The sequence below is a fragment of the Pezoporus wallicus genome, unplaced genomic scaffold, assembly GCF_028554395.1.
Source record: "Pezoporus wallicus isolate ANWC-B61680 ecotype Strahan unplaced genomic scaffold, APGP_CSIRO_Pwel_v1 contig_8837, whole genome shotgun sequence".
Taxonomy (NCBI): Eukaryota; Metazoa; Chordata; class Aves; order Psittaciformes; family Psittacidae; genus Pezoporus; species Pezoporus wallicus.
The window spans coordinates 1683248-1697866 of NW_026636730.1; the positions used below are offsets into that span (position 1 = coordinate 1683248).

At 48.6% G+C, this 14619-nt stretch overlaps 1 protein-coding gene across 8 annotated transcripts in view; it reads left to right on the top strand.

The window, feature by feature from the left end:
* EXOC6B (exocyst complex component 6B) overlaps nt 1-14619 on the top strand; it is a 293055-nt gene that overhangs the window by 171325 nt on the left and 107111 nt on the right. For 7 of the 8 annotated variants that reach the window (XR_008971199.1, XM_057401258.1, XM_057401260.1 and 4 more), the window contains 6 exons: nt 583-654; nt 1062-1159; nt 2717-2822; nt 3969-4078; nt 10278-10389; nt 13758-13892. Coding sequence is in view for 7 of the 8 variants with exons in the window: in XM_057401258.1 (XP_057257241.1) it covers nt 583-654; nt 1062-1159; nt 2717-2822; nt 3969-4078; nt 10278-10389; nt 13758-13892 (633 nt within the window). In the remaining variant the exon portion in view is untranslated. The remainder of the gene's footprint in view (nt 1-582; nt 655-1061; nt 1160-2716; nt 2823-3968; nt 4079-10277; nt 10390-13757; nt 13893-14619) is intronic. The other variant, XM_057401259.1, reaches the window with a different exon arrangement.

The window sequence follows — 14619 nt, forward strand, 5'->3', positions numbered from 1 at the left end:
CGAGCGCTATTGCTACACTGGGTTGTATCTTTAGGGCTTTGAGGAGTGTCCTGGCCCACAGTAAATACTTGTGTTGTAGCTCTGAGCATTAGTATCTCTGAAATACAGGCAGACAGAGTGGTTTTCCTCAGCCTGAACCACTTAGCATTGAAGCCTGCACGTGGGGCTTGGGGATGCCTTGCTGCGATGCTTCATTGCCACCAGACACAACACAGTAAATATTAAATGAGAGGCGCTGCTGGCGTCCTGGTATGACAGCGTGCTGATTTGCTTCATCTCCTCTCGCTTCCCCAGCAGCTCCTGGGTAATCTTAGAGACACTTCAGGTATCTCTAGAGCAACCCCAATCCTTATTCATCCTGGAGAGCCTCAAGAGCGGTGTGTTATGAGGAGAGATACCCTTATCAGCATGCCTTCCCTTGCCCTGTGCAGCCTTAGGGCATGGGCTGGAGGATAAAAGCTGCTGATCATAAGACTGCATGGCCTCTGGGTTTATCATCACTGCAGTGATAATACAGGAGGGCTGAGGGCAATATTTTTCCTGCAGTTCAAACCGTGTTGTTATTTCTCCCCTTCTTTGCAGTCCTACTGCTCGGACCCGAGCCTGGTGTTAGACTTGAAGAACCTCATCGTCCTCTTTGCAGATACTCTGCAGGTACGTGGCTGTTGGTAACCACTCTTGGTCTTGCTCAGTGTTGTGCCGATCATAGATGGTGCAGTCAGAGGGGTTCAGTGCCTGATGAGGGCTTGCTGTGGTGGCCTGGCTTCTTTCTTGACATTGTGGTGCCTGATGGACAGCCTGGTTCTCCCTGCACAAGAGGTGGCCAGCCCATAGGCAAGGACCAAGCCTTGACCACCTTGCTAAGTCCTGGTGCCTCTTGCCCCCACACAGACCCATAACCCTTGGTGCTACCACCTCGCCTAAATCCCTTCTGCAGCACCATTCATCTCTGTGGTGGTGGTAGGGGAGAATTTCTCTCTATTGAACAGAGAAACTAATATTCAACTGCCTGCTTGTGACTTTTCTTACATGAAGTTGCTCTCTTGCATGACCCACTGCAGGGATACGGCTTCCCAGTGAACCAGCTCTTTGACATGCTGTTAGAGATCCAAGACCAGTATAGTGAAACCCTGCTGAAGAAATGGTCAGGAGTTTTCAGGTAAGAAGCTCTTTAAGGAAACTCACAAAGATGTAACTTCCAGAGCGGTTTTGACTCATAAATAAAGGAGAGATGAGCAACCTGACCAGCAGGTCGAAGGAGGTGATCCTGCCCCTCTACTCTGCTCTTGTGAGCCCTCACTTGGAGCATTGTGTGCAGTTCTGGTGTCCTCAACATAAAAAGGACATGGAACTGTTGGAACAAGTCCAGAGGAGGCCACGAGGATGCTCAGGGGCTGGAGCACCTCCTGTATGAAGACAGGCTGAGGAAGTTGGGGCTGTTCAGCCTGGAGAAGAGAAGCTGCGTGGAGACCTCATAGCAGCCTTGCAGTGTCTGAAGGGGGACTATAGGGATGCTGGGGAGGGACTCTTCACTGGGGACTATAGTGATAGGACAAGGGGTAACGGGTTCAAACTGAAACAGGGGAAGTTTAGATTGGATCTAAGGAGGAAATTCTTTCCTGTGAGGGTGGTGAGGCACTGGAATGGGTTGCCCAGGGAGGCTGTGAATGCTCCATCCCTGGCAGTGTTCAAGGCCAGGTTGGACAGAGCCTTGGGTGCCATGGTTTAGTGTGAGGTGTCCCTGCCCATGGCAGGGGGTTGGAACTGGGTGATCTTAAGGTCCCTTCCAACCCTAACCATTCTATGATTCTATGAACCTGCTCTAGTGGAAGGGGTCCCTGCCTGTGGCAGGGGTTGGAACTGGAGGAGCTTTAAGGTCCCTTCCAACCCAAACCATTTGATGGTATGATTTGATTAGTAGCAAGCTCATGCTTAAATTTTGGGGCCTGGGCTCTCCTTGGACCAGGGGGAGATAATTTAAAGACAGTTGTGAGGATCCTGTGTGTGGTGAGATCTGTGCAATAACTCGGTGTAGACCAGAGGTTTTACATCCCAGAGGGATAAGGACAGTCAATAGATGGAAGGATGCAAAAAGCTGGTGTTGCAGCAGCATTTCTGTGCCCTCACTGCAGCACTGAGCTGTGTGTGTCCTGGGACATTGGTGGCATATCCCTGTGCTGCTGGTGTGGGCATGTCCATGAGCTGAGCATTTGCCCAGTGGTAGGATATCATCTATTTATTATCCAGGATCCCATGCTGTGCTCTGCAGCCACCAGCTCATCCTGTGCTGGTCCTCTAGGACCTCCCAGGAGGATTAAGGCATCTCAGAGCATGGAGCATTGGGAGGAGGTGCTAGAAGGTTGTTAAAGGACTGGTAGCTCAGCATCCACGTGTCTTGATTCAGGCAGGACTGAAGCTCACCTGGGTTTTATCAGGGGCTGCTGCTGAAGCTCCAGTCTGGAGTAAAATCACCATTAAGCTCTGGTTATGGCTTTACACAGGCTGAAGACAGCAAAGTAGGAGCTGTCAATGAGTTTGGCTGCAGCAAAGATGATTTCAACAGTCACAAACACGGGGGGAAGCTTAGACTCAGGGGATTGCGTCTTACACTGGGACCTGCTTCTTCAGAGCTTCCCAGCTGAGCAGTAAACCTGCAGAGCTGTGGCCGGTCTGTCGTCACAGGGCTGCCTTTGTAACTTTTCTTTTCTTCCCTTAGAAATATACTTGATTCAGATAACTACAGCCCCATCCCAGTGACGAATGAAGAAGTTTATAAGAAAATAGTTGGACAGTTCCCGTTCCAGGATGCAGAACTTGAAAAGGTAACCTTGAAACGGGGAACGTGGTACGGTGGGGCCGCGGGTGCAGGAAAACCCCTCACTCTTGTAGCTGGCATTGGGACCTGCGAACGAAAGCATCCCAAAATCCCCAACCAAACCCAAAACCTCAAGCTCCAAACCAAATAAACAAGAAAAAAAAACCCTAACAAGGGAAAAGAACAAACACACTTTCTATATGATGTATTTCTGGTGCGGGTGAGGGAAGTGCGTACAGTGATACCTCGTTGATTTTGTTTTCGGCTCACAGTGTGCTATTACAGCTGCAGTGGACAAGAAACTGGAAATATCTGCTTCCATTGGTATTTTATTCCCAGTTTAGGAGCTGTTGTTGGTCTTTGGTTGCTTTACTCTTATAGTAAAAAAAAAAAAAGGCCAACAAAATGGTATATCTTGGCTTTTGTAGCAGCGTGTGCTTGCAAAACCTAAGTCTCGCCAGATCTGACCTAGCCAGTGTCCCTTAAAAGCCTGCTTGGCCTTCTGCTGCACATCTGGCAGCCAGCGAGCTCCAAGCCTGGTGAACTTCATTAGGACTGGGAGGCTTTTTGATCCAAGTCAGGTATTTAGATTTCAGGAGGTCTGTGTCCTTCCCCCAGAGCTATATCAGGGGCTCCAGCTTCTCACTATTCCGCTCCGCGCCTCCCGGCCCTGTGAGTAAAAGCTGGTTGGAAAAGGCTTTGTGTAGAACATCTGTTTCCTCTTGGCTTTTGGTGGTGTAAGCAAGTGCTCACCTTAGGCAGCAAGCGTGGGAGGTGACCAAGCCAAACACCGCGTGCACGGTGGGAGATAGAAGTCAATTTGTTCTCCGATGGGGATTTTTCATACGAGTTAGGAGAAGGAAGGAGGGTCCTGGTGGGCTGCCTGCTCCCTCCTAGCTGCAAGCCTCCTTCCAGCCCTGTTTCAGCCTCCAAATCCCTTCTGCACCCATGTGCCGTTTGTAAGTGATTATCTGGTCTTTCACTTGGCTGAAATGTTTATGTAATATACAATAAATGCTGGCTTGTTGTTTCATGGCTGGACTTAGCTAAACACTAGAATTGATTTGGCTGCTTGGAACACATTGCTGGAAAGCACTCGTCACTCCTGTTCAGTGTCTGCGCCTCGACTTGAATCCTCTCCTGTCTTTTACAGCAGCCGTTTCCAAAGAAGTTCCCCTTTTCTGAGTTTGTGCCTAAAGTTTACAGTCAGATTAAGGAATTCATCTACGCCTGCCTCAAGTTTTCGGAAGACCTTCACCTGAGGTAGGAGATGAGTGTGGTAGGGGTTGGAATACAGAGGTTTTGCCTGCACTGGAGCATCCCTGGCAGTGTTCAAGGCCAGGTTGAAAGGAGCAACCTGGTTTAGTGGAAGGGTTGGAACTGGATGAGCTTTAAGGTCCTTTCCAACCCAAACCAGTCTGGGATTTTGTGATCTCAAAAGGTCTAAAATATGAATTCTTTCCCTCAACCCTTCATGCTGCTTTATTTGGACACCTTGTCCAGGCTGGAGGGGCTGGTGGTCTCCTTGCAGTGGTACATGTACCCTTCATGTACAAAGGGATGGCCAAGACTTCAAAAATAGCTGCCTCATGTAGGGAAAGATAGCCCAGGACTACGCTGTAACTGTTCCTGATTGAGTTGTACTAAATAGATGAATCTGTTATCTTAAGAAAGCTAGTGATGTCCCCTTGTTATTGGGTCAGTGCCTGGTCTAACATCTGCAACTCCCTGGATGTCCCTTAAGAAGCCCATGGCCAGGAAAAGCCCTTGAGGTTTTCATTCACCCTGCTTTAGGGGCTTTGCTTTTCTTGTTTCCCGTGGGAGTTTCTATGCAAATAACCTGATTATTTATTCTTTTCCTGAAAGCTTACAAAATATTCCTTGTTTTTACCCTCCTTCCTCCATCCCAAGTTGCCGTGATGCTGGTTTTGCCTGTGTGTTTGTGTGTGAGATTGGAAAACAGCTATATGTGCCAGCAGCTGCAAGCTGGTGCTTTCTTTTTGCACCCAGTGGTGTCTGCAACTTGGTAGAGATACATAAATACAGATAAATAAATAAAGGTGTATGTGTGTATATATATATATATAAAGGTATATATAAAAGTATGTATAAAGGTATATAAATAAAGGGATATAAATGAGTAACAAGCTTTTTACTGGCAGGAGGGATCCTTCTTCCCTTCTGTTCACAGCACTGTACTAGTGAGAGGTTGGACTGTGGCTGGCATTTATCTTCCTTGCCAGCTTCATGCCCTCACTATGGCCTGACACTGGGCATTGCCCCAGTGTATTGTGAAGGCAGGGCAGTGTTGTGGGGACTGGCCTCCACAGGGCTCTTCAGGGTTTGAATTCTCATCCTCTGTGCGAGGGGTAGGAATATGGGGAGGCATTTTCTCTCCATCTTCTGCTGGAGGCCGCGGTCGCTCACTGGTTGATGTGGAAGCCCAGGAGGTTTCTCCCCCCGCCCCATTTCATCTCAGCCTTTCACCAGTGGCAGGTTGTTCTCTTTGGTGGCTCCCAGGGCTCTTAACCCGGGGGTCACCATGAAACATCTCGGTTTCTCAAGCCGACAGCACGGTCCTGTTTCACACGGATGCTGGTTTCACCCAGCCCCTCCGTTGGCACTTCCCTCGTGAGCTCTGTGCTCTTCACCATTACGGAGATGATTGGGTTTGTCAGGGAAGGGAAGGAAAATGTCCCCTTGGGTCCCTCCTCGGGGTCCCCTTGGATATGTTATTAAAATTCCTTTCGACATTGGATTTTCCAGCCCTTTTTGAGGAGCAGCGTTGCGCTGGGGGAAGGGAGCCCAGCTCTTGGCTTTTCTAGGCAAACATTTGGAATATTTCTCTGCAAACCCCTGTTGACACTTTCTTCATTTCACCCTGACAGCTTGAATTAGTTTTTATTAGGAAGCTTGGCTACAAAGCCGGCAGCAAGTTTTCTTTCTCTTCTCTTTCTTTTTCTTCTTTGGTTGTCATTTACCTTGCACCCTGGAGTGATTGGGGTCAGCCTGTCAGTCATGGAGGGCCTGAAGGTCATGACTACTGCTATGGGATACGGGACATCAGCTGTCACTAACCCAGGCAGTTCCTTTAAATACTCTGCAGTCTTTTCCTGCAGAGCAGAGCCTATGGCAGAAAATGCAGCTTGTGTTTTATTCTCTTTCTCTAATTGCTTCTTTTAAACCAGCTCCTTGTATTTGTTGGACGGGAACGTTCTCCTTTATGTTGATCTGCTTGCGAAAGTTGCTTTGCTTATTGAGGAAAATTTGGAGCTTGGTGTGCAGTTATAGGGGCTGCACATTTTCTGACTCCATTAATTTGATTAGGAGAAGGGAAACCTGTATATTTTCATCAGTTTTGCCTTTGTTAAGAAGCGTGGACTCAAGTTCATCAAGGAGATGCCTTTTAAAAGTATCCGCTCACTGGAAGACTTCCAAACTTCCACGGCAGTGACGTTTCCCATTTGAAAGACAGGGAATATCTTTGGAAAACAGTGGGGGGAAGGATGAGATGCCAGCTTGAATATATCAGGACTTTGGTTGGTCGGTCTGGGGGATTTGTTCAAACAAAGCACCAGTCCTGGAAGAACTTGGGAAAGAACGTAATGTAAGTGCATAAAGTTATCAAAAATAAAATGGAATTAAAAGATCACAGGCTTGAATAACTACAGCAAGTAGTTACTGGTTTGGAAGTATTGATTTGGAAATCAGCTGTAGGAGACAGGAGGTAAATGTAGTTTCTTTGGTGTAGTTGGTGGTACTGCTTTGGTGTTAGTAGTGCTCTGTGGTTAGAGACTATGTGCGTAGGCTCAATAACAACCACACCACTACCAGCTCCTACCAGTTTGAAGCTGACGGATCAAATTGGCATCAAACATACACCGTGAGCAGCCCAAATGGACTGTATTTGTGGGTTTTGTTTTCTTCTTGATGCGTACGGAGAATGGAGGTCGGACCTGGCTCATGAACCAAGGCTCAGCTCATACTCAGGAGTCAGCATCAGACACCTTACTGGTACCATCACCCTTTGCTAAGTGGCCCTGGTGGTCTGGGCGCTGCATCCTGTACTCCTTAGAATTATAGAATAGTTAGGGTTGGAAAGGACCTTTAAGATCACCCAGTTCCACCCCCCCTGCTATGGGCAGGGACACCTCACACTAAACCATGGCACCCAAGGCTCTGTCCAACCTGGCCTTGAACACTGCCAGGGATGGAGCATTCGGAACCTCCCTGGGCAACCCATTCCAGTGCCTCACCACCCTCACAGGAAAGAACTTCTTCCTTATATCCAATCTAAATTTCCCCTGTTTAAGTTTGAACCCATTACCCCTTGTCCTGTCACTACAGTCCCTAATGAAGAGTCCCTCCCCACCATCCCTATAGGCCCCCTTCAGATACTGGAAGCTGCTCTGAGGTCTCCACACAGCCTTCTCTTCTCCAGGCTCTTCAAGCTGCTTCTTGGTTCATAGTTTCAGCTGTGAGGGTGCTGGGCAAGGTAGGGGCTAACACCCATTGCCCCTGTGGCCACCCTGACTCACTGGGTCATGGGGAGCTTCTCCTCTGAGAGCTCAGTCTGAAGTGCTTTGGAGAAGTAAAAGCAGCCATCAGCACTGGCTGTGGTGTCGGGCAGAGGCAGCATCCTGCTCCTGCCAAGAGTGTGACTGTCTTGGAGCGTGCACGCAGCCAGGCAGTAACTGGCTTGTTTAATTTTGATGCCCTGATGACAGGGTGATGTTTGAATGACAAAGAGCAAGCTCTTCCAGCACTACCTGTGTGGCTGCTGCGTTGGTTCAGTGGGAAAACTCACGTCATGTCCACAGTCCCATGGTTTTCATCTCTGCTTTCTTGGTTTCAGTCGATGCTGGAAGCTCCAGCTGCCAGCTCTGCTTCCAGTCTTGGCCGTTCTGCATCCCCACCTTCCTTGGGGACAGGCTGTGGATTGCATTCCAGGATTTCCCAGGGATAATCCCAAAAGGGGCATGGTGCTTGTACAATGATACAGCTTTGTGTGTAATTTCCTGCCTGTACAGCTATTTCTTGACCCCCTTTGAGTGTGGGTCCAGCCCTTTTTGCTCCTCAGCTCCATTCACCAAGTCCCATGCATTACCCCCTGTATCACCCCTTTGCTTTGAATCTCCTTGAGTGTCTTTTTTGCCATCTGTGGATCATCACAGGGTTAGATTTTATGGGACTTGCTGTATATAACCATGCTGTTGTCTGGTGGAGGGGACTGGGAACAATCTGGTTCTTCCTGGGGGGTGATGGAGGGCAGGGGGGTGCATACACATTGGGTTTCTTTTGGTGTTTTCTTTAAGTAAAACCTTGTTTGAGAGCCCTACCCATAGCATAAAGACCAGGAAAATTCATTGGCTGGTTTCTTCTTCCCTCCCATTTTTGTTCATGTTCTATACATTAGAAAAACCCAAACACATCACCTTGGGCCGCACATCAAAACCCTGCGAGAAGGAACCATCTGGGACATGAAGTGAGCTAGCCTGGGTTATTGCTGGCACAGGATGTGCTTCCCTGCTAAGCAGGAGGGAAATAAACTCAGAGGCATCAGGAGTGGTGATCTAGAAGAGATCCCCACTAAGACTTTGGCTGATGAGATTGAATTTGAGTTATCAGGAACCTGGGTCCTGCTAACCTACTGGCCCTGCTCCACTTGCATCCAACTGGGAAGGAGAACGGTGGTCAACCCTTGGCAGGCTTGTAGCTCACAAAAGCAGACTTCTAAACAGCAGGGAGAAGGAAGTATTAGAAGAACCTGTTGGGGAGCAGAGTGTGGGGAGCTGCTGTGTGCATGGGGAGTTGTGCAGCTGGGTTTTCCTTGGGAAAGCTGCAGCAAGACACGGATTTCTTGGTCTGGCAGAAGTACAGGCATGACTTTGCTCCGAGATGTGAGTGGGGAGCAATATTTGCTGCTTCTCCTGGGAGTTTTGGGGATTTGAGTGCAATCCTCATGCAGCAGAACAAAGAACTTCAAAAGTTGGGTTGATTGAAGGCTGGGCAGCGCGTGGGGAGGATGAGCGTGTCCAGAAGGCTGCTATGGCCGCAGTTATTGCAGTTGGAGAAGGTTTAGTCTTCTTTACCCAAAGGTCCAAGGCTTGGCACAGTGCATCTGCTCTAGGGTTAAATAGGCACAGAAATCTGGAGGGTCGAGCTGGACCAGGGCTGGCAGCACCCATCCCTGCAACCAACAGGCACCCCAGTACCAGCACCCACTACCCTCTGCCCTTCACACTGGTAGGGGGGGGAGCTGCAAGTTTTGCTTTTGTTTCTCATGTCAATCCCTGCTTTGTAATTTGGGCCATTTGTCAGGTAAAACAGGAGAAGGAGTAAAAGGTCACGGGATTGATTTACCACGAGCCTGAAAGTTAATAACACTGCTCAGCCTTCCAGTTGGGAATTTTCTTTGCCCTCAGCTGCCTGTCACTGCGCTGCTGGAGATAAAGCCCCGTGGTGTCAGGGCTAATGCAGGGCCAATGACAGATCAAAGGAGCCTGTGCTGGGATGGGTTTCCAAAGCCTCCTTCGGTAAGGAGAGGTGGCACCTTGCTGGTGCGCACGTGGAGGAGCAGCAGAAAGCCAAACCCCTAAAGTTCAGCAGTGTTGTGGTTGCAGCCAGCTGGCAAAGGGCATCAGTGTGTTGCTAGAGCTTCCAGTGTGATTTGTCATCGAATCCCAGACTGGTTTGAGTTGGAAGAGACCTTAAAGCTCCTCCAGCTCCAACCCCTGCCACGGGCAGGGACCCCTTCCACTGGAGCAGCTTGCTCCAAGCCCCTGTGTCCAACCTGGCCTTGAACACTGCCAGGGATGGGGCAGCCACAGCTTCTCTGGGCACCCTGTGCCAGCGCCTCAGCACCCTCCCAGGGAAGAGCTTCTGCCTAAGAGCTCATCTCAGTCTCCCCTGGGGCAGGTTCAAGCCGTTCCCCTTGGCCTGGCCCTACATCCCTTGTCCCAAGCCCCTCTCCAGCTTTCCTGCAGCCCCTTTAGGCACTGGAGCTGCTCTAAGGTCTCCCTGGAGCCTTCTTTTACTTAAAATGCTGTGAGAAGGTAATGGGGGGGTGGGTGCATTTTGAGGGGGTTAATTTCCTTTTTCCCCCCACTTACATCTTTCATCCCTTTCCCCTTGTGTACCGAATGTGCAGACCTCCACCATTGTGTGCTGGGTGGTGGCTTGGCTGTGTGGGTTAATGCTGATTCTACAGGCAAGCTGTGCTGGACCAGTCCCTTTAAGGGGCTGAGTGATGTAGATTTAGCTCATTTTAGCCCCTCTTCCTTATGGAACCATAGACAAAAAGACCCGAAGTGTTGACGTTTTGGTATATATTAGTATGTCAGTGCATGCAAGCATCGTGAGTAAGGCCGAAGAGGGTTGGGAAGGCGATTGGGTGATGAGGGCTCAAGAGTTTCTCCGTTCACGGAGCATTTTGCAAACCTCTTTGAATTCCACTTTCCAGCTCCACGGAAGTCGATGACATGATCAGAAAATCCACAAACCTGCTGCTGACCCGAACCCTGAGCAACTGTTTGCAGAACGTCATCAAGAGGAAGAACGTTGGGCTGACGGAGGTAGGACCTGGCTTTGAGGTGGGCCGGGTGTCAGAAAGGGGGTTCGGTCCTCAGGACTCCTTACAGCACCTTTAGAGGTGCTGCTGTGGAGCCTTCTGCTGCAGTATTTGGTTGGGAAGCAACAGTGGAACCACACAGCGTTGCTGTGCAAAGCAAGAGCACTTTGTATTGTGGGAAAGCTGTGCTGTTGCTGTTGGCATTACCCATCTTCTAAATTAATGGGTCATTATCCATGTGAATTAAAGTCAGAGGACATCAAGGAGCGCGCGGGAAGAGCCAAGTGGGAAGTGGGACAGGTCCCCACTTATAGGTGATGTTTGGAGGCAGATTCAGCACGTTGCTGCAGTGCAAACTCTGTATTGGTATTTTCTTTTCACAACTGATACTTTTTTGTGTGCAAAGTCAGGTTTCTGCAAGGCTTACTGCATGTAAATCCTGGCTGTTGGGGAATGTGTGTGGTACCCAGGGTGGTTTGATACCTTAGTGGGACCTCTGTGTGCTGTTATTAAACAAGTAGATGTTAATACAGCTGCAATTGTTTAATGGACTGTGCTGTAGAAATGTGTCCTGCTCTCTGGACACTAAATACCCTGTGGAGGTGAGCTTAGGAGAGTTCAGTGCATTTACAGTGGTATGTATTTACACGTGATGCTTCCTCAGCCCTTTATCTCACTCTCTGGAATCTCTCTGCTCCCCGGGGGCAAATTCCTCTTCCCTCCTGCTCCTCCCAGGGCTCCCTCCACAGAGGAATGCAACATTATCCCTGCATGTCCATCCCCCAGATGGTCCTTTTAACTGCTGTTGCAGTGTGATTGAATGTAGGAAGGGCAAACCAAGTGCCACAGTCCCCTTGCAGCTTCTGCCCAGTTTAGATGGTGTTGATGGCATCTTCCGTGATGAGGGAAGGTGATGCCTTTCTTTGGGCTGAGAGTGGCTTCTTCAGGTGCTTTAGAGCTGAAGAGGATTTTTGCTAGGAAAGCTTATGTAGCATGACCCAAGTTTCAAGTAAAAGGTTTAATATGGCTGGTGGTCAATCTCTGGATGTCATATTTTCATCTTCTTATTCCTTACCACTTGCCAAGGTACCACCAGCTCTCTCCTGGGGTTGCTTGTGCCACCATTGTATTTCTAATTTGGTTGAAGGAAACCCACTTGGGGCATCTTCATCCCCTCCTGCCGCTTTTCTTCGTGCAACCATTGACCTGTTTGTCCATAGGGAAGCACATGGTGGTGCTCTTCTGAGTTGCTCAGATCTTCTCCTCTTAAGACGTTGGTGTGACTGTGGAGCACAGGAATTAAATCCCAGGTTGTATGAGCATAGTCCTGGTGTCAGAAGTGGTTGCAGAAGATATTTAAGTGCCTTTTGACTGTCACTTCCCAGATTTAGTTTCTGTACAAAGCAACACCATCCATATCTGAGTTTTCCAGTGTGGTTTTCCAAGCAGTGGACAAGGTAATACAAGGCTGTGCACTGGCCTTCCTGGTCTGTTGTCCCCTGAATTAGTTTTCATTGCTGTTTTTTGTGGGCTAACTCTTAGATGTGGAGGTTGAAGTTTGCTACCAAGTTTGTTACCAAGTCTGCTCCAAGTGACCCTGGTGTTTCGAATAACCCTGACATCTCTCAACAAAAAAGAGGGAAAAGATGCTCCTGTTTTAATCACTTGAATACCCCAATGAGAAGGTCTTGCCCAAATGAATTCAAGAGAAGATCACAACTTGAAGGAGGCAGAGAGTTATCAGGAAAGCCCATAGCAAGTGGTGGAAGAGAATCAGAGCAATCAGGGCCTTCAAACGTGATAGCGATCTGGACAACTAAATTGTGATGATCAATGAAGAGATTTAGGAGAGATTTCACACAGTTGGAAATACCCAGTATTTAATTAGCTTTATAGGAGAGCATATCGTGGTCACCATGTCAGAGCTATCTGACACAGGGAAAAAAACTGAGAACAAAACTAATCCAAGGAATTCAGAAATGAGAAGCCCTCTCAGCTATCTGTGTAATACATTTAATGGAACAAGTACAAAACAAGAGGAGTTCAAATAGATCATAATTTCATTTATTAATGACAAAATCTGATGGAAATCAAAGAAATGTTAGCTGGAAGGGACCTCTGGAGGTATCTAGCTTGGTATGGAAGTGGGGTCATTGCTCACTTGAAGCATGTCAGCTGTGGCTTTTCCTACCCAGCTTTTAATGCTTCCCATACAGAGGTCCCACAGCTTCTAAGGACACCCTCTTCCAGTTCTGCACTCCCTTTGTAATGACTCTTTTCCTTCCTAGTATCCAAGCTGAACCTCCCAGACCGTCACCATTGCCTTTCTCATGCCATCTGGCACATGCAAGAGTTGGGTGCTGTAACCTGTGTGGCGTTGCTTCAGTATTTCTGTGCCTGCAGCACTCGAATTGCTGGTTAATCCATCTCATTCAGAGCGTTTGTGAGCGTTTCAAAACCCTTTCTGTAGAGAGGTGTCTGCAGCCTGCCACCCTGTACTTCAGCAATCAGATTATAGCAATCTGGAGCATTATAATGCTTTCAGTGTCTGTAAGAGAACTGTTTTGGCCGGGATAGCTGAGCTAGGTGTTGTGTAGAAAGGCTTTGTTAGAGCTGATGTTGCACCTTGAAAACATTCACAGGAGCCTGCTTGGGAGAAAGGTATCTGCTTAAGGGATGAATGGTGCTTCCAAGTGAGCGGTCCTCAAGTGGAAGCCCGGATTGGTTTGCTCTGGATTGTAAATGCCTGGTGACATCTGCCTGTAAATGTTGACTGACTTCAGCAGAGGTTTTTACACTCTAGTTACCTTTAATGGCCTGAAATAGCGCCATGGGAAGGCAGACGAGATGACAGCAGTAAGGAAATGGCAACTAAGGGTGGGTATGATAACTGAGAAGACACCAGGGTGAGACCTGATGCTCACCCTCCCCAAAGGAAAACCTAGTTGTTTCTTTGTTAAATGCCTCGCTATGAGCTTGGTTGGTGTCACTCAAGATACAGGTTACTTGGGGTTCAGCAGCAGCTGGAACACTTGTGATTTGACATGGCATTAAGTTTCTGATGTTCTTAAAGGAGGAAAGCTTTTGAGCATGTGGAAAAGCTTAGTGTATTTGTACAGCAGCAGCTTTTCGTGCCAGAAGGAGGTTGTGAATGCTCCATCCCTGGCAGTGTTCAAGGCCAGGTTGGACGAGGCCTTGGGTGCCATGGTTTAGTGTGAGGTGTCCCTGCCCATGTCAGGGGGGTTGGAACTGGATGATCTTAAAGGTCCTTTCCAACCCTAACTGTTCTATGATTTCATATTGGCATCCATCAAGCTGGCACGTCCCTGGCGTCAGGAGCACAACGATTGAACATCTCTTTTGCCTTTGCAGCTTGTACAGATTATTATAAATACGACCCATTTGGAGAAATCCTGCAAGTTCCTAGAGGAATTCATAACCAATATCACTAATGTGCTTCCAGAAACTGTCCACACCACAAAACTCTACGGGACCACAACCTTCAAGGTGAGAAGGCTTGGTAGATCCACCCTGAGAGCTGATGTTTGGTTGGAGAGTATCTGCTTGCAGAGCACGTGTGGGGATGAGTGGATGTAGGGAGCTAAGCTGAGCTGAGAGGTAGTTTTGTCATATCCTGGGCAGCTGGTGCCATCAGATTAGGTTTTGGGTTTGGTCTTTGGAGCATCACGGGGATGCTGGAGGAGGGACTCTTCATCATGGGCTGTAGTGATAGGACAAGGGGTCATGGGTTTAAACCTAAATAGGGAAGATTTAGGGAGTATGTAAGGCAGAAGCTCTTCCCTGGGAGGGTGCTGAGGCACTGGCACAGGGTGCCCAGAGAAGCTGTGGCTGTCCCATCCCTGGCAGTGTTCAAGGCCAGGTTGGACACAGGGGCTTGGAGCAAGCTGCTCCAGTGGAAGGGGTCCCTGCCTGGGGCAGGGGTTGGAGCTGGAGGAGCTTTAAGGTCCCTTCCAACCCAAACCACACTGTGATTCTGTTCTGTGATTCTATAATTGAGTCAGCTGGGGGGTGTTCTGGTTGTGTCTTGTGGAGAGCAGGAGACGGGAACAGTGCTGAGGATTTGAGTAACAATAGGGAACAAGTTAGGTGGGGTTTGCCCTTAGGATAACTCAGCAGTGACTAAGGCCCCATGTCTCCAGGGAAGTCCATTCTGTTTTCTTTTGGCATCACCTAACTATTTGGCCTAAGGATAAGTTTTCCTATTCTTATTCAG